Source organism: Syngnathus acus, chromosome 10 (genome assembly GCF_901709675.1).
Source record: "Syngnathus acus chromosome 10, fSynAcu1.2, whole genome shotgun sequence".
Taxonomy (NCBI): Eukaryota; Metazoa; Chordata; class Actinopteri; order Syngnathiformes; family Syngnathidae; genus Syngnathus; species Syngnathus acus.
Genome location: NC_051095.1, coordinates 3,762,694 through 3,786,323, shown reverse-complemented (window position 1 = coordinate 3,786,323; position 23,630 = coordinate 3,762,694). Strand labels below are relative to the sequence as shown.

Below are 23,630 nucleotides of genomic sequence, written 5' to 3'. Positions count from 1 at the left end.
ATTAGGGGGCGGGGCTTGTTTCAGTCACCGCGAAAAGTAAACGTTGACGGGGATTTTGATGATGAGCGTTGTGGAAATGGAGAGTGAGTCGCCTACGCTTGCACTTTGTGTGTCAGCATTCCGGGCCGGGAGTTGAGTCACTGTCTTTTTGTCTGGCACGTGTTGCTTGAAACGACGTACAGAAATGTTGAGTAATCGCCGGTCTCACACATGGACACACCTTCACCGGAATCTTACCAGAGTAGGAAGCAAGGCTTACTTCCTCTTTTTTTTTTTTTTTTTTTATATGGGGGGTGACATCACAGCGTTTTTTCTTTTTCCGAAGAATCTTTTGTGAGTCATTGCTACACGCAAAGCCAGTCCACCGCCAACGTTGGAAGTACTTTTTAGTGTGTGTATACGCCAAAGCTCACGTGACGTGACCTCAGTTGCCCTTAAAACGCACATGCAGTTTGCGTCCGAGAGGAAGTCACAATCCTGCGTGCCTCCGCTTCATTCGCCAGTCGGGAGGCCTACTTCCTCTGGCTGTGACTTCCTGTTCACCCTCACAAAGCTTCACTTCCTCTCTTTAATCTCCAACATGTACAGACACTGGCTGGCCACTTCATTAGGTACACCTGCATAATCCAAGCGCCTTAATCGCATGTTTTTCCATCAGTGTAAACGTCACTAACATTATTCAAAATGGCCGTCCGTCAGTGAGGCCAGAATCGGGAACATTTCCCGCCTCTGGTGTGTTCTCCAAAGCCACATTTAAGCACTTTGTAAGTGACACTAAACGAGAAGAGTCTTCTGATTTTGTTTCCACAAATTCCCTCCTTTCTGGGGCTTTTTCATCGTCCTGTGTGGTTCAAGGTGATTCTCCAAAATACAGAACAGAAAGAGACGGGAGCAGCTCCAATCTGCTTTGTTTTGACTGACTGTTGGGTTTGAAGGCTAAAGTGGGACTGGTTAACGTACTGAGCCCAGAGCTAAATCGCTGTTGTACACTGGTGCCTTAGGTGCCACGTTTGCTAGCTTAATGCTAACACATAATTGAAAATTCCATATACGAGCTAATATACGACATCCGTGTCACCTTTTAAGCAGTGAACACAAAGATGAAGTAACTCATTTGATCAGCTAATTGCGCTTCTCACAGGCATATTTTCTTTATCCTCCGCGAAGAGCGACTAATCTTACAGCAGCTTACATACAACCTTTGCTAACTTGATGCAAGTGCTATTATTTTTCTTAACAAATCATCTCAAGGCACCAATGTATTAGCTTGATGATGATGATGATGAGGATGACGATGAGCGTGGTGGTGGGGACATTCCACCAGATGGCTGTCAAACGTTCATCTTAAGCCGCTTTGTGTTTTTCGTGGCCTTTCACTTGAACCCCCCCACCCACTTGTTTGTTATACACATGCAAACTCGCTCGCTTGTAGACTACACTGGAAACATGACATATCAGCTCTTGAGAAATTCCCACTCACCTAGCTACAAAGTGACATTTCGGAACAGTTTTGGGGGTAAGCCCTGTGCACGCTGAGTCATCACTTTCACACACACCGGTGTGCTTTGTTATTATTGCTAACATCACTTTCTAACGACGCCTGCAGTCCGTTTCACCCGTGTCGTGTTTCTGAGCGGTGACTCAACAAAGCGTTCGATTGATGTCTTTATGTCGTGTCTGTGTCTTCCAGCGTCTAGGAGGCACCCGAGAGATGACCGGCGGCCGAAGCTGAGGCGCGACACGATTGTCAGTCGGGAACCTGCTGCTACTCTGGAGGTAAACAAGGTCGTGCGCACGTGCCTGAACTTTACAGTTAAAAGTCGGCAGTCTATCTGGTCTCTCACGCTTGCTTTGGACTAGGCAGGAGGTGTCTAGATAAGCTCGGGCAGCGGCGGTCCCGGCGAACTAAAAGTGCACGGCGACTGAAATATCCACCGCTTTAAATAGAAATGAAGAGTGTGTGGGTGCATGAGAGGCGGAATTGCGTATGAGTGACGCGAATTTGGGAGCCCTGGTAAAAACGGGCGGCCATACACAGCCAGGAAGAATTAATTGAATGTACGTGCGCTATTACATTTTTTAATTGCAATTCCCACGCTCAATATTGCAATTGTGATTTAATATGCGAGGTCCTCCTCCAATGTATTTTTTTTAACAAGCGCAATAAATTACTCAGTGCTTAATTGATATTGGGATCATTGAAATTTCTCTTTGGAAATTTGTTTTCCCCCAAAACCCCCAAATTTTGATTCCCCCCCACCGATTTGAAGTACTTTGGAAGCTCTCCTTGTATGTTGTTGACAGCATCCATCTTTTGTGTGCTTTGCTCTTCCAAGAGCAGCAGGGAGGCGATCGAGGGAGTATTTTCCCCCTTGTGTGAAGATGCGTGGGTGTCCTCCATGTTCCCACACTTCACGCCTTCCATCTCCATCGTTTCTCCTTAATCTGTCCTTCCGTCCCGTTCAGACCGTCTGTCACTGCCCCCACCTTCTTCCATCATGTCTGTCGTAATGAGATTAAACCTCCATGTATCCGACAGGCACACAATTTATGCGCACAGTCGCCCACTTCTCACACTTGGCAACACTTCCATCGTCGCACACACTTAAACACACACTTGGCACAGCAAGTCTTTTTTTTCCTTTTATCATCACAAGGCCTTTGGAAGGATTACAGTAACCAGGGTATGTCCTCGTAGGTGAACCCCCCCCCCAATGGCCATCTGGGCCCTGATAATAATCCTCTGACTGTTGTGCTAACGCCCCCAGCAGGCCATCTGATGTAGTGCAGGCACAACACACACAAAGGCCTCCATCCATGATCATATCAGGGGTTTTCAACTGGTTTTGTCCAATGGACCGCCATCATAACCAAGAAGCAACTCTGGGATCACTGCTTTGGCAAAACATTATTTTATTTTGCACCAAAGGAGGATAGACCTATACAGGCTATTTATTTGCATCAGTGTGTCTATTTTGGGAATTATAGCTACATTTAACATAATTTGGATGGGTAAATGATTCATAAAAATGGCGGGAAAATAAGTCTTATCAATATTTCTAAAAATGTTACAATTATTTTCCAGTTCCAATTGCGCGGACCACCGGCAATACTGCCACGGACCACTAGAGGGCCACGGACCACTGGTTGACAATACATGCAATATATATTAGAGTTCTGTCCAAGGTTGCAAGGATGACATGACTTTTGGATATGAATAATACATTTGACTTAAATGTACTCTTCTGTCACAGCTGAAAACAGAGAAACAGGACAGTCGAGCGATTTCAAGCACTGGAGTGAGGCCCTCTCTGTGCTGCAGTGGAGGGCTTCACGGACACAGCTAGTCTGGTGGGTACAAACACCTCCCATGTCTGCAAGGAAGAAAAATATGCTCATTGTGTACTTCCACATTGTGAGCTTTTTCGGTGAATCTCGGTTCCTGTCGGCAGGCTGAATGCATCACGCAGTGGAGCAGTTTGGCGGGCGTGGCACACGGGATTCCTTCTCTCTGGATGGACTCAACCGGGGACCTTGGGCTCCCGTGGGCGGCCGCGCATGGCAGCCACCTGGCAGGTGGGTTGCCATGCCCACATAAACACAGACAGATTCTCTAACCGGGCGCACGCAAGAATGTTAAGTTCAAATTAGAACGGGATGAAGCTGTGGTGTTTTGTTCCGTCCATCAGGTGTTTGCCGGGAATGAGCCAACACCAGCTCCTTCCTCATCTACCTCCTGGTCCAATTCATGGACTCAGCCAAGCCAATAAATTCTTCAACAATGGGTAAGTGTGCGTAAATGTGACAAATGGACGCCGCAGTGCAGCTGTAGTTGACTTTCTTTTTTTTTTTCTGTTTCCCAGGCCCTTGCGAGGCGGGGAGAAGCTGGATCCCCCCCAGCCAATGTTGCCGGGTCTGCCGAGGGAGCAGCTGAGGCCGCTTCCTCATCATCCTCTTCATCATCTTCATCCTCCCCCTCCTCACCGGGCATGGGAGCAACTCGGCCAGCTGTACGAATCCCACCACCCTCCCCAAGGACATCCAGGCGCGACTCTCCCCGAGCACTCGCTCCGCCTCCACAATGGCGGCTACACTGGCAGTGGCGGCCCGCCCCCTACCCCGCATCCCCCTGCCAATAGGCCGAACCAACCGCTAAAGGTTTTAGCCCGTCTGCTCGTGATGAATTCAAACGTAGGTTTGTGCGCTGTTGTTAAATGATTTCTCTTTTTCCCCCGTGCTGCTTTTTTGTCAAGTTTGGGGGTCTTCAGGAGCACCATGCCCCGCGGGGGCCGCCACTGCCGGGAGACGACATGTGGGCTCAGGTGCATCAGGTGAGCGCTCTAATTGGCTGCGATCACGTTTCATCACGAAAGCCGCACGGCAGCAACGGCAATCGTCACGACACGCTCGCTTAAGTGCGACTTGAAATCCCCTCTCAGCAGCAGAGGGGGCACGCTGGCAAGATGCCTGCCAGTCAGCTAAAGCGACCGCGCCCTCCGCTCGGCGAACACTCTGTCATCCAGCACACTGCCGCGTCGTCGTCCGTGCACCCGCCCAACCGCTCGTCCAGCGAAGACTGGCCCAGCCCCAGCAAGAGGAAGAAAAGTTCCGATCAGGTAAGGCAGAACTTTACATTTTGCGTCTTTGCTCTTTCACACTCACATTTCCACCTGTGCAGGTTTTGCATCCTGGCCAGCAGCGCTTCCCTGGACCGGGCCAGGCTTTGCTATCTCAGCCCCATCACCCCAAACCGGCCTTCTGGAACCCACTTCAAAAGGACAACAGTACTTGGCAGCCTCCGAGCTGCGATCGCAAGGCATCTTTGGAGTTCCAAGGCCGAATTGTGAGAGCGTTTGCGCCGATTGCTGCTCTCATTGATCTGAACACGACACCAAATATGAATCTCGCCTTCTCTCTCATTCAGGAGGCCCACAAACAAGCACTAAGCGGCTACCCCCAAAAGACGCCCCCGGCCACCTCCCCTCCTTCCACCGTGTCACCTCCCGTCAATTCGCCGCCGAGCTACAACCCGGCTTGTGTGCCTCCTCTTCCTCGAGACTGCTTTCAACCTCAGGCTGTCAACCAGCAGTCCCCCCACTCCTCCTATCGCAGCCCTTCTTCCAAACCGGCTCCCCTCTGTCACACCACGGAGGCCCACGGCCACAGAGGCCATCTCACTGGGGCGCCGGCCGCCAGCAGAGGGGACAGGGATCAACATCGGCACGCTCAGCCTTCACCAGCAAAACCCCCAGCCGGCGGCGGCGGTGTGCCTTACAGCCACTTTCAGCCTCACCCAGTTCTGGGGCAACGTGTGCCTCCACCACCTCCCACCAGCACCACCTCAGTACCTCAGCAGAGTGGGCTCTATGATGTGTGGAGGTACCAGAGTAGGTCCAGCAGCCACCCCGTGGTAAGTTGTGGTAACACCAAAAGTGAATCGACTCGGTTCCTACAAATGCAAAATGGTTGAAATTTTGCATTGCAGTGGCTGATTTTGTGTCGATAAATACTGAAATCGTGAAACCAATATGGTATTGTTTCATCCGGTCCAAATTCCGACGTTTTCTTGAGCCAATCACAAAAAGGAGTCATGTCACCTATGACAAAGATCTGCAGTCGTATTTTGCGCTTGCGGCTCTCTCGCAAAATGTTCAATGGTGAAAACCATCAGAAGCGCAAAATCCGGAAACAAAGGATGTGCTGAAATTGTGATTTTGATCGTGTTGATGTCGTCCCCCAGGACGCCGGCATCCCCAGACCTCCAGGACCGATACCTCATCACCAGCAGAGCCACAATCAGGGTCCAGACAGTCAGCATCAACCTCACGTCGGCCCGCCCCCTGTCAGCTCGACCCGCACCCCTGTCATCACCGCCAATCGCTCCTCCTGCCGCGTCGGTGGCTATGGTAACAGCAGCGTCTCAGACGGCGGTTGCCAGGTGAACGGCGCCAGCAGGAACTGGCAGAGGAGTAACGAGCCGGCGCCCCAAAGCTCCATCGGAGGTCCCCGTGGATGTCTCCCCGGCCCTCAGTTGAGTGCCAGCCAGTTTCACCACGAGGTACGAGGAAGACTTCAAGAAAATGGACCCTCCAGTGGGAAGACCTCCTTCTACCCTCAGGCGACGCACGTTCCGACGTGTTCCACGTCGTCGTCTTTGTTCTCCTCAGGGCTCCCCAGGACGGGGGACAGCGTCATTACGAGCAGAGCCTCCAAGGCTGTTCCCATTTCTCCTCCCGTGTATTTCCCATCTTCCGGCCACCGGCAGGCGTCCTCCCAGGCGTACTGCCAGCGGCAGAACCATCCGGTTCCCGCTTCGAACCCCCAGTCCATCGTGGAGGCGCTGGACAAACTGGACGCGGAGCTCGAGGGCCACATGCAAGCTGAAGAGAGGAGGAGGAAGGAGAGAGAAGACGGAGAGCGGCGCAAGAGAGACTTGGAGATGAAGCAAAAGCAGCAGGAGGAGGAGAAAAAGAGGGAGGAGGAGAGGAAGAAGAGAGAGCTGGAGAAACGCAAGGAGGAGGAGTATCGGCGGAGGAGGGAGTGGGAGCTGCAGGAGCAAGAGAGGAAGAGGAGGGAAGTGGAGAGGCTGCAGGAGGAGGAGAGGAAGAAGAGGGAATGGGAGAAGCAAGAGCGCGAGCGCAAGAGGAGAGAGGGGGAGAGGCGGGCGGAGGAGAAGAAGAGGCGAGAAGAGGAGGAGGAGCGCCAGAGGATGGCCACGAGAAAGGAAGGAGGCGGAGGAGGAAAAAGAGGAGGGAGAGAGGAGGAAGCCATGGTGAAAAAGCCTCAAGAGCAGACGGCCATGGAGAGTCTAGAGAGGCTTCTGTGTGGCGACGCCTCGTCCGCTCCCCCGGCCCCCGCCCCGTCGCAGACCTCGCCCCCCTACCCGTGGCTGAGCCGCGGCGGCGGCGGCTCCTCCGGCCAGCCGACCGTCAGCGGCGCTCCGCTGGAAAGGCTGCGACCGCCTCCGCTCACGCCGCAGACGGACTACGCCCGCGAGAAGCAGAGGCAGCGCGAGATGTGGGCCAGCCCCCCTCCCACCACCATACACAACCGTACCTCAGGGATCAGCCAGCAGCAGCCGCTCCACTCTGGCAAGCCCCCCGCCACCCAGGCCAACGAGCCAGCCGGCTCTCTGCCCGCGCTCCGAGAGCCCCCCAAACTCTATCAGGCGTTTCCTAGGGAGAAGCGCTCGGACAGTTCTCCGTTCGAGGAAGAGCCGTCGGAGTTGTCCACGCTGCTCCCCGACGGCCTGGCCAACATCATGGCCATGCTGGACGAATCCATCAAAAAGGAGGAGGAGATGTACACCGAGGGTCTCCTGGGTACGTTTGCGCCGAGCGCCCCCCGCCCCGTCAAGGCTTACCTCTGCGCTCCTGACCTCCTCCCGGCGCTCAAGCGTCAGCCAAATCAGGAAGACTTTGGGGCTGACCCCCACGCCAGCCCGCCCGTGCTCAGCCGCCAAGGCTCACTGGCTTCCCCGTGCAGCCGGACGTCTTCTCTCAACGAGGAACTGGAGGAGGAGGAGGAGGAGGAGGAGGATTACCTGAAAACATCTCTGCAAAGCACACTGGGAGTCAGGAACAGCACCTACCGCCACAGCGACCTGGCCAAACTTTACGGTCTTCCCGAGCAGGAGAAAAGCGAGGCGGATGACGATGAAGACGAGGAGGAGGAGGAAGAGGATGGCCCCGTCGTTGCTCCCCGCCACCTCAAAGACCCCACCTCCACCAGACAGGCGTCAACAGCACGTTCAAGTCCATGAACACGGCCCTGGAGAGACAGAAGTACGCGTACCGAGGCGGACCTTTCGGGAGACCCCCGCCGTCGGCTCTGCTCGGAGTCAAATATTCCTCGTCGCTCTCGCTGGGTCCCGACATTTGCCGACAGCAGCACGGCGGCTCACCCACGTCCGATTCCACTCATGCTCCTTTCAGTCCAGCCGTAGCTCCTCCAAAGTCCTCCCCGGCGCGTCCGCTCGAAGACGTCAAGGTGGAGCTCGTTGATGAAACCATCACGGTGGAAAGGGTTGCCCAGAAGGAGATCACGCCCGGCGTAGCGCGTTACCGCGCCATCAAGGAGGAGCATCGTCTGACCACCATCTCCGAGTCGTCGCTGGCAGAGCTGACCGACGGAGCCAAGGTGACGCTCTCTCGCGAGTCGGACAAGCTGGCGCGTCACGCCAAAACTGAGGACGGACACAAGCCGGAAAAAGCGAAGGAGCACCGCGAGAAGGAGCGACACAAGGACAGAGAGCGGGAGAAGAAGAGGAAACACGGCCACAGCCACAAGCAGGAAGACACAAAGGAGAGGAAGAAGCACCGAGACAAGAGGGAAGAGGCGGTCTTCTCCTCCTCCTCCTCCTCCTCCTCCTCGTCTTCGTCGTCCTCCAGCAGCGGCCGCAGGCGGCACAAGGAGGGCAAGAGCCACAAGGACAAGAAGGACCGGCGAATCCTCTGCGACCTCAACCTCCAGAGCAAGGAGGGAAAAACTTGCAGACACCACGACTCCGAGAAGAAGAAACGCAAAGACGCGTCCGGCGCCGGCGAGGGCGAGCACACCGAGTGGAGGTCAAAGAAAAGCGAAGATTCGTCGCCGGACTTGCTAAAGCTGAAGGCTCTGTCGGACGGACCCCCCAAGGAGCTGAAGATCCGACTCATCAAAGTGGAGAGCGGCGACCGGGAGACCTTCATCGCCTCCGAAGTGGAGGACAAGAGGATTCCCCTGGAGCAGATAAGCATCAAGAACACAGCCGCTGAAATCATCCGATCTTGCAAGTCAGTACTCCACATGGGACCCACAAGTTGCAAAAATCGGCACACCCTCAATAACGCTCTTTTATTCTCTCAGGGGAGCCCGAGTAAAGGGGAAGTTCAGGGAGTCTTTCTTGCTGCCGGCTTTCTCCGTCAAGCCCATCATGACCTCGGAGGAGCCCATTCCCAGAGAGAAACTCAACCCCCCCACACCTAGCATTTATGTAAAACCATTGCCCAGCCATTTGACTACACGATTGATGACACAATTCTAGCAAATTGCAGTCACTCATTCTTTTTCTGGTTCCATGTAGCTGGAGAGTAAGAGGGACGCCTTCTCTCCCGTGCTGCTGCAGTTCTGTACAGACCCAAAGAATCCCGTCACGGTCATCCGAGGACTGGCCGGATCTTTACGGATCAGTAAGTTTGCACTCGTGCGGGTTGCCCCCCCCCCCCCCCCCCCCCGCTTCTCGTAACGCTCCTCGTCTCGTTTGACAGACTTGGGTCTATTTTCCACCAAGTCTCTGGTGGAAGCCAACGCGGAGCAGGCGGTGGAGGTGCGGACTCAGGTGCAGCAGCCGGCGGATGAGAACTGGGACCCCAGCGGGACGGGTCAGACGTGGCCATGCGAGAGCAGCCGCTCGCACACCACCATCGCTAAGTACGCGCAGTACCAGGCGTCCAGCTTCCAGGAGAGTCTGCAGGTAAGGCGGCGCCGGTTTGGCTGGCGATGGAGCCGCCGCTTGGACGCTATGTCACAACGCCGTGTGTTAGGAGGAGAAAGGGAGCGATGAAGAGGAGGACGGCGACGATGACGAAGAAGACAAGAAGCCGCTCAGCAATTCGGAAACCCCAAATAAGGACAACAGCAACGCCAAAGAAACTAGCAGGTATGTTTTGCTTTTCATGACCAAGCGCAACTGGGTCGAAGAATTTAGAGAAGACATTGCAGTGTAGCAGAATCCAGTTTTCAAATTGATAAACCCACAATGAGTGGGGAAAACAAAAACAAAAGTTTTTTTTTTTTTTCTTCTTCAATTGTTTAACATGTAAAAAGTGCAGTTCATGTATTTATATATTGTTGTTTGATTTTGACTTTATGGTTTACTGAATGGTTTATGGTTTGCTCCACGCTTGTTCGGTAGAAATGCTTAAAAGAAGGTTTGTTTGACAATTTAACAGTAATTGAAGTGCATAATAATAATTTAATTAGTTTAATTGGATTTTTTAAATCAAATTACGGATTAATTTGCCTTTAATTTTAGCATTAACAAGACCAAAATGTTTCTATATAATACATCTTTTTTTTTTTGTGTTTCCTAAAAAGTATGCACCAAGAGGCTCTTTAACCAAAAATAATAATAAATCACAATGTTAATTTGTTTTTTTTCCCCTTCTCACTGTCCACCCAATACTTAACGGCGTTCTTCTCCACAGCAGCGGCGAGCAGAAGCCAGTGGGGAAGATCATTAAATTTGGCACCAATATTGACCTGTCGGATCCCAAGAGGTGAGTTCTGCGTGCTGCTGGAGCTTCCCTCCTCTCGGACGACGACAACAAAAACAACATCAATGGCCTTTCAGATGGAAACCGCAACTGCAAGAGCTCCAAAAGCTGCCTGCCTTCATGCGCGTGGCATCCAGCGGCAACATGCTGAGCCATGTGGGACACACCATCCTGGGCATGAACACCGTCCAGCTCTACATGAAGGTCCCGGGGAGCCGAACGCCAGGTGAGCCCTCGCTCGCCCATCTTGAGCGTCTCGTAAACGGAACGCCTCGCTGACCAAATATGTCGCCGCAGGCCACCAAGAGAACAACAACTTTTGCTCGGTGAACATCAACATCGGCCCCGGAGACTGCGAGTGGTTTTCCGTGCACGAGAACTACTGGCAGGCCATCAGTGACTTTTGTGAGAAGTGAGTCGCTGAGAAGATGACACAAACAAATTCCGGAATTGGAATCCAAATAGTCATTCGGTCTTGGTCGTGGTTGCCGCAGGCACGGGGTGGACTACCTGACGGGGTCCTGGTGGCCCGTGTTGGAGGACCTCTACAACGCCAACATCCCAGTGTACCGTTTCATCCAGAGGCCGGGCGACTTGGTGTGGATCAACGCCGGGACCGTTCACTGGGTTCAGGCCGTGGGCTGGTGCAACAACATTGCCTGGAACGTGGGACCTCTGAACGGTAAGAGAAACGCGGCAAAGCTGATGGAGGTGAAACCGGGCCTGCTCAGCGCGGTGGCTGCTTTGTGCTCTCTGTGCAGCGTACCAGTACCAGCTGGCCCTGGAAAGGTTCGAGTGGAACGAAGTCAAGAAGGTCAAGTCCATCGTACCCATGATTCACGTGTCGTGGAACGTGGCCCGCACACTCAAAATCACCGACCCGGACACCTACAAGATGATCAGGTGAGGATTACTTTAGGATTTTAATGTTGACTGCACCGAGTGGAAAAAAACGAAGGAGGCAAAGTCTCAACGCCTTTTCCTCTTCCCATTGCTCCATGGTCAGACATTGTCTGCTGCAGTCCATGAAGCACATCCAAATCCTGCGTGACCAACTGGTGGCTCAAGGCAAGAAGATCTCCTACCAGGGCCGCGTCAAGGACGAGCCGGCTTACTACTGCAACGAGTGTGACGTGAGTACCCTCCAAGTTACACCCTCCTCCTCTGTGTAGCTCAAATAAATAAATATACAAGTAAGTAAATTTAGCTAATTAGAACACCATAATGAATGAATAAATAAATAAACCAATAAATAAATATAAACGAACAACTAACTGAATAAATGAATACATGAATGAATAAACCAATACATAAATCGCACATAAACAAATAAATAAATAGATGGATACATGAACAAACAAATAAATCAATAAATTCATTAATAAATCATTAAATAAATGAATGAATAAATAAAACCTAAAAATACCATTTTATATATATTCAAATAGTCCTGTGTAGCCTTGTTGTTGTGTTTATGCCCTCTAGAGGCCACCGCTGCAAACTACAAACACAAAAGTGACCAGCTCCCCCATTCCATCATGTGGCGTATTATTTTTCTTCTCATCTTTTTACTTCCATTCCAGGTGGAAGTGTTCAATTTGCTGTTTGTGACAAGCGAGAGCAGCAGCAGGAAGACGTATGTGGTGCACTGTGAGGACTGCGCCCGCGAGCGCACCCCCACCTCAACAACGTGGTGGTGCTGGAGCAGTACTCCTGGAGGAGCCACCGGCACGTACGATTCCTTCAGCCTGGTACGCCGACTCACGCACACCGCCTCGGTCGCTCGTTGGCCTTTTTCGCCACTCATCACTCCTCTCTTCTAGGCCTCCTCTTCCTCCTCGTCATCGTCGTCACGGTGACAGGAGCCCCCCCCCCCCCCCCCCCCCAGCCGCAACCAAAACTCCTGCGAGTCAGGACAAAAGAGAAAAACACTTTCAATGTTGATTCTTGGAGATCGTCGAATGGGTTTGTTTACTCCTTTTTTACTGTTTACAAATCAAGACGCAGCAGTTTACGCCTCTCAGATGGTGCTTTGATTCTTTTGCTTCTCTCCTTGTCTTGAATACATTTGTACATGTTGGGTTTGAAAATAAAAATAATTTATTTGTTTTCTTAAACTAGATTCACCTAGATATATATACCACATTGGCCTTGTCACTTGTATTTAGGAAAGAAAATGAAAAAAAAATACTAATAATAGAGAATATGGAAGGTTTTTCTCGAAAGCATTAAGAATTTTGAAAAGTAAAATTGCTGACATACGGGTTTTCATTAAAAAAAAAAAAGAAATTAGGGGCGGGGTTTCATTTTATTCTTGTGTTCTTCTATTTTTTATTTCTAATGAATTGTACATTTATCGCTCCTGGAAATGATGAATATTCAAAGTTAGTTTTTTCTTTCTTCTTTTGGTTGGTGCTGACCTACTTGTTTTGTTCCAGTGTGTCCTCTTGAAGAGGGGAAATTGTACATTTAATTTAAAAACATTCCCTCTATTTATTGGATAACACAGCCTTTTTTACTTCAAAAAACAAAACAGGGCTTTCCGTCATTTTAATGCTGTCCTTTGATGATGATGATGCAGTTTTTTTCTTCCCACTTCCGATGTGTATGAAACGATATTACGTCACATTTTTCTGTAGACTAAAGACACTGCTTACGTAGAATTTGTACGATCTTTTTTGGGGAACTTTTCAATGACACTTCAGTGATCTTTGTTTTGGTTTTTATTCTACAATCTGGCAAAGATGTCAATGGGCTAGATGGTGCTAAAAATTCTCTTTTTGTGTTCTTGAGAATTCTATTTTTCCTGTTGCAATATTACACTTTTCCTTCTTCTTTGTGCTCATTAATTTATAACTGCACTGTGTAGAAAATTTGTACACACACACACACACACACACACACACACACAAACACACACACCAAACTGAGCCAGACTTGTCTTAAAACACTTTGTGAACTTGTGTGACATTATCATGACTATTAATAAACCGAGACGAATTGTATAACCCGCCTGGTTACTACCTCTCACAAAACGGAATGATTGCAACATGCACTTAGTGAGATAGCTTTCCCTCCACTCTGAAAATTGATCTTCACTTTGGATGATCGTCTGCTGGGATGGCAGCTTTAGAGTGCCTCATTGTCTGCAGACCACAGTGAGAAAGGTTAAAGAAGCCTGTTGGGAAATGAAGCTTTACTTGATAATAAATTTGTGGATCAGCACTTTGGGGGATAGGTTTACAGTGCCTCGTCGCCGAGGCAGTAAATATCTTCACAATGACCTACTATATCATTATATTTTCGCAGCTCGATAAAAGAACGAGAATCACAACCTTTTTTTCATTCACAGCACAGCTTTCATTGGAAAAAATCTCGAGTCACACCACCAACAGAAACTCCAGGAAACATCTGTCCCAAATTGATACTTGTTTTGTCCCTGGTGGCAAAGTAGCTTTGGTATTTGCTTGTTGCCAACTGATGCCATCATGCAGGCGCCACGTAAAAGTGACCCGGACGGTCATTTCGGTGCTCTCGTGCACGAGTGAGTGTATGTCACTGAAAATGACAATTGTGGAATCACAGAGAGTCAATCGATGAAGGCATCATTGAATAATCTTGAATGAAACCAAGACAACCCGAGAGTGCTGGAAATAGACACATTTGTTATCAGCAGCATCTCGTCAGAAATGTTACAAAATATACAAATTTAGGTTCCGAGAAAAGGGAGGTGGCAGAGAAAAGAAAACAAAACCTAACTCTCTCTCGCACACAGACACGCACGCACGTGCGCACACAACCAACACACACACACACACACCATGAGCGCTCCCCTTCCAGGCATTGAAAGGACCCCCACCAAGGCTGCATGATTCAGGACGGCAAGGAGGCGGTGCACCAATGAATGACCTTGGATGAAACCAAGACGGCCTGGGTATCACTTTCCTGGAAACAAGGAAAGAGGCAGAGCAAAGGAAACGAAACCTAACTCACAGACACACCTGTCCATATTAAGGAAGATTTTGTTGCAAAATGGAAACGTTTGTTGCAAAATGAATACTTGCTGCTAGTTTTTTTTTTTGCCTGGTGGCAAAGTAGCTTTGGAATTGAATGAAAGCAAGACAGCCTGAGCATCACTGTGCTGGAAGCATTTGTTACCAGCAGCATCTTGTTGGAAATATTTCTGGAACAAATTCAGGCTCCAGGATAAAAGCGGTGTTAGAGAAAAGAAAACGAGACCTTCTGAACGGGTCCCAACCTTCATGTCATTTGTGTCATTTGCAGATGTGGGAGCAAGTCGGGAAGGCGGGAAGAAAAGAGTGATGACGTTTCTATTTTGGGAATGATGAACTTAGTTGATAACATTTCAATTATGAACTATGAACTGACCAAATCCGTTTGAAAACCAACCTTTCAACCTGTTTGTGTCGAAAATGAACGTTGCCAACAGTGCAAGTGTGTACAGTCGTTGTTGGTTGCATGTTCCAATGCATTTAGTGCTCAAGACGTTCAGACCACAGCGCCATCATTTAGAAAGCGTGTCAGGAACGCGAGTACAAGCTACACAGTTCCATCAAAGCTGAATGTACTTTTCCATTTGATTTTTGCACATCTCGTAAAGACTTTGAGCACTTTGTAAGAACGGTTATGCAAGAGCAGCTGCTGGCTGCTGTGAGAAGGGACAACTTAATAGCAGGCACGTGCACTCATAGGAGGCACTGCCTCACCTTGCCACCAGGGGCGGTAGAGGGCTCAACATGGTTTCCTCAGCTGTCACCATCCATCCATCCATCCATTTTCTGATCCGCTTAGTCCACACGGGGGTCGCGGGAGTGCTGGAGCCTATCCCAGCCGTCATCGGGCAGTAGGCGGGGGACACCCTGAACCGGTTGCCAGCCAATCGCAGGGCACACAGAGACAAACAAGCATTTGCACTCGCACTCACACTTAGGGACAATTTGGAGTCTTCAATCGGCCTACCAAGCATGTTTTTGGGATGTGGGAGGAACCGGAGTGCCCGGAGAAAACCCACGCGGGCCCGGGGAGAATCATGGAGGCTGAGGCAGTGACAGGTAGTGTGCACCACTCACACGCTGTACTGAGCGCGTGCAAACGGCGCGTGCTCGCAGTCAGCGTGAAAATACGGGCCTTGAGGCAGCCAGTACTTTTGCCTCAAAGATGGGGCGATAGTGAGCCTGCGGCTAATAGTTCGCGACACGAGTAAATGCGAGAGTAAATTCAGAAGAAAAAAAAGAAAAGAAAAAAACAACCAACAACATTCGGTGCTAACGCGTTGCTATTTGGCTTTGTTTTCCCTGAAAATGGAGGATATAATCTCGAAGATAAGAAATTTTTCAAAACTTGACTTTCAGTCGAAGCAAGAAATCATAAGTAAGGGAAGACCAACGCCAGATTTGCGAGGATTAATTCAAACTACGGGCCTCCCGGGACGGACTACAGCATGTTCGTTTCAAAAGGATTGATACTCTAAAAAAGACTTCATTTGCAAGTAAAGGTAAGAATACTGCAGTGGTGTGTTTAAATGTACAGTGGTGTGTTTAAAATGTTATTAAATTAACCATGTATGCTTGTAAATCTGACTTGTGAGTCAGTGCCTTAGCGTCATACAGTACGTTTGTAAATCTGACTCTGACCAACCCCAACCCTCACCGCACGTCACTGCTTAATAGTGACTACCATGGTTGACTAGTCAAAGAATCATTGGTGGCTGCCTGAATTGAAACTCGCATTAAGATACGTGATTCATGCGATATGCATAAAACCTGTCACGTGGGGAATGCAGAAAAAGAGAGAATGTCATGAAGTGATTGGAGCTGGGCGACCAAAAGCAGCTTGCACCAGCCTTTATTGAAGAACTCAAAAGATAGACGAGAGGTTCGACTAGGGACAGGACACGACGAGACTAGAACAGGACTGCTCCGTCCTGAAACCTCGCCGGACTCGCCTGCTATTCCTCCCCCGGTTAGGGAGCGTCGGAAGCGGTGTGCGAGGAGGCTGAAGAGGGGCAAGCGCGGAGGCGTCCGGGCCAGGCTGGCGGCCAACCCAGCTCGCCCGGCCGTGCCTTCCATTCTTCTGGCGAATGTTCGATCGCTGGACGACAAAATGGATTACGTTCGCCTGCTGAGATCTACGAACCGGACAGTGCGTAACTGCTGTGTGCTCGTGTTCACTGAGACTTGGTTAACTGTCAACATTCCGGACTCTGCTGCACATCTGGAGCGGCTAGCGTGCTATCGGGCGGACCGGGCCATTGTAAAAGGGGGAAGATCGCGAGGAGGTGGAATATGCGTCTACATCCGTGACGAATGGTGCCGGGACTCTGTAGTGGTATGCAAGCACTGCTCGCCACTGGCGGAGTTTGTGATCATTAAGTGCCGTCCTTTTTACCTGCCGAGGGAATTTACTGCCATTCTGCTAGTCGCGGTATACATCCCGCCTTCCAACATCGAAGGCGACAGGATCGCGGCTCTTAGTGAACTGTACCGGTCTGTCAGTGAACAACAGACGGCGCACCCTGACGGTTTCACCATCTTCGCTGGGGATTTTAATCACGCTAACCTGAAGTCTGTTTTTCCGAGGCTTCACCAACATGTTAATTTTCCAACACGTGGTGACAGCTTCCTGGACCTGGTCTACTCTTCACATAAAGGAGCTTTCAAAGCCGCCCCCCTCCCCCATCTTGGACTTTCTGACCATGTCGCTGTTATGCTTTTGCCCGCATACAGACAAATGGTGAAAGCATCCAGGCCGGTTCGCAAGCGGGTTAGAGTGTGGCCTGAGGGTGCCTCTGATGTGCTTCGAGACTGCTTTGGCTCTACTGAGTGGGAAATGTTCAAGCAGGCAGCCACTTGCAATGATCGGACGGCTATAGAGGAGTATACTGACTCTGTTTCCTCTTACGTCGCGAAGTGCATTGATGATGTGACCCACTCGAAATACATCGTCACTCGGGCTAACTGGAAGCCGTGGCTGACTGGGCCTGGTCCTCAGGCTGCTGAGGGCCAGGGGACAAAGCCTTCAGAGCGGGGGATGAGGCTGGCTTGAGGACAGCGAGGGCCGACCTGTCCCGGGGCATCAAGGAGGCGAAAAGGGCGTTCTCTTGCAGGATTACCGCCCACTTCAAGGACAGCAAGGACGCACGGAGCCTTTGGCAGGGCATTCAGACCATCACGGACTACAAGCCCGCGCCGCAGAGCTGTGAGGGCGACATCCGTCTGCTCAACGATCTCAATCGCTTCTTTGCTCGCTTCGACGCTCAGAACAGCACTTGCCCGCTGAAGGCCACTCCCACTTCCCACGAGCTGCCCCTGTGCCTCTCTGCTGATAGCGTGAGGAGGGCGCTTGCCGCTATCAACACTCGTAAGGCGGCGGGCCCTGACAACATCCCGGGTCGAGCGCTGAAGGACTGCGCTGGGGAGCTGACGGGTGTCTTCACGGACATCTTCAACATTTCCCTGCAGCAAGCCGTCGTCCCTTCGTGTTTCAAGGCTGCCACCATCGTACCTGTGCCGAAGAAACCTGCCCCGTCCTGCTTCAATGACTACCGCCCCGTGGCACTGACGCCCATCATCATGAAGTGCTTTGAGCGGCTTGTCATGGAGCACATCAGATCCATTCTACCCCCCCCACCATAGACCCCTTCCAGTTTGCGTACCGAGCCAAACGGTCCTCTGAGGACGCCATCTGCTCGGCCCTCCACTCGGCCCTCACCCACCTGGAGAGTAGGGACTCGTATGTGAGATTGCTGTTTGTGGACTTCAGTTCTGCCTTCGACACCATTGTGCCACAACGACTCATCTGCAAACTCGCCAAGCTGGGCCTCAGTACCTACCTCTGCAACTGCCTACTAGACTTCCTCAGTCAGAGACCTCAGGTGGTACGTGTTGGCGACAAGATCTCCGCCAGCATCACGCTGAGCACGGGGGCCCCCCAAGGCTGCGTGCTCAGTCCGCTGCTCTTCACCCTGCTGACGCATGACTGCGCTGCAACCTACAGCGCCAACCGCATGGTGAAATTTTGCTGACGACACGACTCTGGTGGGTCTCATCACCAAGGGCGACGAGACTCAATACAGGTTGGGGGTTGACCTTCTGACCACGTGGTGCAAGGACAACAACCTCCTGCTGAACGTCACCAAGACCAAGGAGATTGTTGTTGACTTCCGGAAGGGTCACACCCGACACCTGCCGCTGACCATCGACGGTGCTGTGGTGGAGAGAGTGAGCAGCGCCAGGTTCCTGGGGGTGCACATCAGTGAGGATCTCTCCTGGTCCACCAACACCGCATCACTGGCGAAGAAGGCCCAGCGCCGCCTGTACTTCCTGCGGAAACTCAGGCGAGCGTGTGCTCCGCCGGCCGTCATGACTACATTTTACCGTGGCACCATTGAGAGCGTCCTCTCCAGCTGTATTGCTGTTTGGGGTGGTAGCTGCACTGACTACAACATGAAGGCCCTCCAGCGCATAGTGAACACGGCTGGTAAGATTATTGGTGCTTCACTCCCCTCCTTGAAGGACATTTACATCTCCCATCTCACCCGCAAGGCGACCACGATTGTGAGTGATGTGAGTCACCCCGCGCGCTCTTTGTTCGATCTTCTGCCCTCTGGGAAGAGGTACCGGAGCCTGCGCTCCCGCACCACCAGGCTCACCAGCAGCTTCGTACTCCAGGCTGTTAGGATCCTGAACTCTCTCCCCCCTTCTGCGTAGCGTCCTGTACTTTTGCGCTATATTCTGACTGTCTGCTGTATGCACACTTGCTCCGTTTTGCTCCTCTTGTTTATTTATTTATTTATTGTGTTATTTGTTTATTTATTATTTATTCATCACTCTTATTATTCATTGTTTCTGCCTTCTTGTTTTTATTTTGTGTTGTTTGCTTGTATGTCTGTCGTGTACTATGTCTTGTCACCGTGGGATAGTGGAAACGTAATTTCCATTTCTTTGTGTGTCTTGGCATGTGAAGAGGTTGACAATAAAGCAGACTTTGACTTTGACTGTGACAGAACAGAACGGAGTGGAGGCTAGAAACAAGCAAACATGAGACGAGAACAATCCGACCGGGAGCGACACGCAGACAGGACTTAAATACAAGACAGGTAACGAGAGGCGGGTGACGGCAATGACATAGATTGTGAGCAGACACAGAAACCATGGCAACATTAAAACTCAGCTCAGTGGCTTAGCGGTAGAGTGTCCGCCCTGAGACTGGACGGTTGTGGGTTCGAACCCCGGCCGGGTCATCCCAAAGACTATAAAAATGGGACCCATTGCCTCCCTGCTCGGCACTCGGCATTAAGGGTTGGAATTGGGGGGTGAGATCACCAAATGATTCCCGAGCGCGGCACCGCTGCTGCTCACTGCTCCCCTCTCCCCCAGGGGATGGATCAAAATCACACGGGGATGGGTTAAATGCAGAGGGCAAATTTCACCACACCCAGATGTGTGAGTGACGACCATTGGGACGTTAACTTTAACTTGACTTTAAAACAAGGAAACGAACGGACCTGGATCGTGACAGAGAATCCGAACTGTCTAAAACTGTCTAAAACCGCCAGTGCCTTTACGGAAGCCATATAGACCTGCTTGCCTGCATTTGGCTCCATAGCCCGAAACGTGACATGTCATTTGACTTTTTTTTGCAAGCGGCCCTGATGTGACATGAGAAAATGTCAGCTGATGGAGTGAACCAATGTTTTTGATCTTTCAGTCAGCCATGTTGTTATGAGCTGACTTTGACCGATGTCGAGTAAAATACGTTTCCACCTTACTTGGCTTCACTTCAAAACGTAGGTTTAAATGACCCCAAAGATTGTCCCTCTTTTTTTGCTTGCTTCCCCTGTTTTCTCATCCCGAATGAAATTATAGTGGTGTCGTAAAGTCTGGATGAAAGTAAATGATATCGCGTTCCCTCAGTCAAAGACGTGCACGAGAATAGAACGTCTCCGCAGGAACGCGCTCTTCCAAGGTGCGTCAGTCAAGAAGGTGGGGGCCGAGCAGCAGCGGCAGCAGCAGCAGCAGCAGGCAGCCGAGCGAGCGGAGCGGAGCGGCCGTCTCTTGTTTTGAGCGGAGCCAGTGCGTGCACCACATCGACATTCGTGCGTTCAATAGCTTTGACATCTCTGGTGGGCTTCCGAAGCCACGATGACCCCGCCGGCCGTCCGCCTGGCGCTGGTCCTATCTTGCGTTATATGGATGTTGTACAGCTGCACCGCCGGTGAGTACGCCAAAGAAAATGTCCAACTCAGCGATTGTTCTGCTCTAATTGTAACTTTGGAAGGACGCATGAATGGTTCGCGTGGCAGTGCGGATCCGCTGCTGGGTTACAAAGTGGCTGAATTGGTCCCAACTATGACTTGTTTTGGCATTTTAACAGTTGTTTTCTACAAAAGGGACTGTTCTGCGCAAAAGAGTATGCTTTGGTTTTGTGGCCCAACTTCGGTCCACTTTCTGGACCCAAATGGAGTTGTTTTAGAATGGATGTAACATAGCGCTTGTCCTTGTGTTTCCCCTGGAGTTATGTCAGTCTTCTTTCTTTTTATTTGACCTGTTTCTATACCTCTTTAACAAGCTGACATTGATTGCGAGACACAATGGCGCATTCCAACCCGACTCCCCCCTCCCTCCCTCAAATGCGCACGGCAATTCTAGAGAAAGAAGTTTGCGAGGAAACCGAATCTTAAAATGATTCCTTAACTGAAGTGACAGAGCAGAAGAAAATGATTGTAATGGATAAATATGAACATGCGAGAACCCCAATATCACAGGGAGGATGATATACAGCAAGTCCTCAACATAGACATGTATCAAATATGTTTGGGGAGTAAAAGAGCCCCAGTGAGGACAAAATTCTGTTTCATTTCTCTTGAAATCCGTTTTTCTCCTCACATACTGTCTCGGAAATAAGCAAAGGTTGTACTTAAGAGTAATGACGATGTCCGTCCGGCCTGCAACAAAAGTCGTTTATTCAATGTGGCGCTAAGCATAAGTGATCAAATAATCCTTTGGATAGTGATGGAGTGTACCCAGAGCCCTCCCTGCTCTCTTTTGACCACCAAACAATGTTTAATATCGAATAGGACATGCAACCGACACAATTAGAGGAGAGAATATATCATTTGATCCACTTTGATGTTAACGTGGCACTTGTTTGTTTATCCCTCCAAACAAAATCAACAAAAACGTCATTCGGGCTACAGTCTGTCTGCGCATATAGCGACACAATAGCACCACTATTGGCTTTAATATTCGCAACCACACATTGCGTTTTTCTCCAATAAAAAAAAAAAAAAAGAGGGGGGGGGGGGGGGGAATACATTTGAACGTGTGTCAAGTGTGCGGCAAATGGAAAAAAATCGCGCTCCAGCGCGCTCTCGAGGAGGCGCCTTTGCGCTGGAGCGTGTGTGGGCGGGTGGGGGTTTTAGATGAAGTGATAGTCACGGAGGTTATTCTGTAGCCAAGTTACAAGAGGCATGAAATTCCAACACGTCCTCCTTTGCATAGATTGCCAAAGTATCTTTTGGTAATAGACGACAATAAAAAATAAAAAGTTGGATGTGGAATTTGTTGGCCTCTAGCGCCATCCTGTGGGCAGAAAACGAGAGCGAGAGAGAGAGAGAAAAGCTTTTCTCTTCTCTCCCCGAGTAGCAGAATGCCAGAGGTGGACTGAATTTCCTCCGTTTTTAGACATGTGCAATAGTCCTTGAAAATATTCACCATCTTGAAACTGGTTGATGATTATCTTGTGAAAAATGTGCCTTGTTGATTTTTTTTAATGTTATTTCTGTCTGTCTGTCTGTCTGTCTGTCTGCTGGCCGTGAGTCTCCATCCCGCCTGTGTCTTGTCCCCCCCCCCCCCCCCCCTTTCACTTTAATAAACCCTGGATCAAACTGTGTTAGTCAGTCATGCAGATGACGCAATTTGAAAAAAACTTGCAACTGGGCATGACATCCTTTTTTTGTAACGACCAGAAAAAACAGGAAGCTTGAATTGTTAGGTTAAAAAAAAAAGAGGCGTGACTTGTCAAGACGTCTTCCTTTGCATATAGATTGCAAACGTATCTTTTGGCGAGATAGATGTAAACAATAAAAAGTTGGATGTGGACTCTTGACGTGGGCAGCACTTGAATAATAAACAAAGTTTTCTCTGTCTGAGGGTCAAAATGAAACAATGGAACTGAAATTCCTCCATTTTTAGACACGTGCAATAGTCCCTGAAATTATTCAGCACCTTGAAACTGTTTGATGATTATCTCGTGAAAATAAATTGCCTTGTTTATCTCTTGTATGCTCTCTGGCTAATGGCCTTTAACGCCCAAGTCAAGTCATGCGGGTGACGACGCAATTTAGCAAAAAGTGAATTCGGCCAACTTCATTCTTGTCGGTTTGCTCAATTTCTGCTTTTCACCAAATGCTGAAAAATGACCAAGGCAACTTTGCTATTTCATCAGGATTAATCGATCCCAAGACAACATGTGACGCAGTCAATGATTGGAGCGCTCACGGCTCCCACTGCTACAAGAAGATGACGACAACCAACGGTTGGCTGGGGGCTCGTTACGACTGCCTCTTGGACCGCGCCGACCTGGTCTCCATCACCACCGAGGACGAAGAAATCTTTGTGAAGGAGCAAATGGGCGACAAGCCGTTCTGGATCGGACTCTCCAATCTGGTAAGACCAAAGTGCTAGCGGCTCGCTACTGGTAGTTGATTGACAACCGGGATTGGTTTGGGCAGAAATGCAATGCGGACTGGTGTGACTTTTCGGGAGAAGAGAAGCTGACTTGGTCCGACACCGCTGTGACGCCGACCTACGCCAACTGGGACTCGCGTCAAAAGGGAAGGTACGAAGGTCACCTCTTTAGGTTCTGTCAGGCAAGATGCGTAGGAACATTTTGGAACCCCTTTCCAAAAATGTGTAAGCAGGTTAAAAAGCAGCTTTTGTTTTCTTTTTATCAGAAAAAAGCAAAATAAACTCCAAATTGGCTCGTTTGTCAGATGCGTGTCTCATTTTTCCCCACTTTTCCCCGACAGCGCCAACGATGAGTCCTGCGCCTACGTCAACCAAGGTGTGGACGACCACAGTCAGCCTGGAAAGTGGAGACATGGATCGTGCCGATCCTCCTTGGCATACATGTGCAAGCGGTCGCCGAATGGTGAGTCTGTCTCTTCTCGGGATGTTGATGCTGAAAGCAGAAAAGCGCAACCATGTTATCTTTCTGCAGACTGCCCGGACGGATGGCCGTGTTCCTTCAAAGACTTCGGTTACAGTAACAGTCGAGTTGAGAGTGAGTGGCAGCGACCCGTCTTTCTACACTCGCACTGTCTCCTTGTGCTTTTCTAATGAGGTTCTTTTG

At 50.2% G+C, this 23,630-nt stretch overlaps 2 protein-coding genes across 2 annotated transcripts in view; both read left to right on the top strand.

Moving 5' to 3' along the window:
* Window positions 1–13,261, top strand: part of LOC119128070 (lysine-specific demethylase 6B-like) — a 41,990-nt gene extending 28,729 nt beyond the window's left edge. Inside the window, 23 exon segments of the mRNA XM_037260145.1 lie at window positions 1,691–1,776; window positions 3,255–3,351; window positions 3,453–3,576; window positions 3,690–3,785; window positions 3,864–4,158; window positions 4,254–4,331; window positions 4,440–4,616; window positions 4,679–4,843; window positions 4,925–5,410; window positions 5,741–7,690; window positions 7,693–8,774; window positions 8,848–8,974; window positions 9,065–9,170; window positions 9,249–9,454; window positions 9,525–9,640; window positions 10,188–10,259; window positions 10,334–10,482; window positions 10,554–10,668; window positions 10,751–10,938; window positions 11,018–11,159; window positions 11,263–11,389; window positions 11,840–12,007; window positions 12,080–13,261. Of these exon segments, the coding sequence (XP_037116040.1) occupies window positions 3,458–3,576; window positions 3,690–3,785; window positions 3,864–4,158; window positions 4,254–4,331; window positions 4,440–4,616; window positions 4,679–4,843; window positions 4,925–5,410; window positions 5,741–7,690; window positions 7,693–8,774; window positions 8,848–8,974; window positions 9,065–9,170; window positions 9,249–9,454; window positions 9,525–9,640; window positions 10,188–10,259; window positions 10,334–10,482; window positions 10,554–10,668; window positions 10,751–10,938; window positions 11,018–11,159; window positions 11,263–11,389; window positions 11,840–12,007; window positions 12,080–12,115 (6,000 nt within the window). The 5' untranslated portion in view covers window positions 1,691–1,776; window positions 3,255–3,351; window positions 3,453–3,457 and the 3' untranslated portion in view covers window positions 12,116–13,261.
* A 9,511-nt stretch (window positions 13,262–22,772) lies between these two features.
* Window positions 22,773–23,617, top strand: LOC119129660 (low affinity immunoglobulin epsilon Fc receptor-like). Its single transcript, XM_037263024.1, has 4 exons — window positions 22,773–22,945; window positions 23,011–23,117; window positions 23,308–23,429; window positions 23,499–23,617. The coding sequence occupies exons 1-4, from the start codon at window positions 22,799–22,801 to the stop codon at window positions 23,615–23,617; spliced, it is 495 nt and encodes a 164-aa protein (XP_037118919.1). The 5' UTR covers window positions 22,773–22,798.
* Window positions 23,618–23,630: the final 13 nt, after the last annotated feature.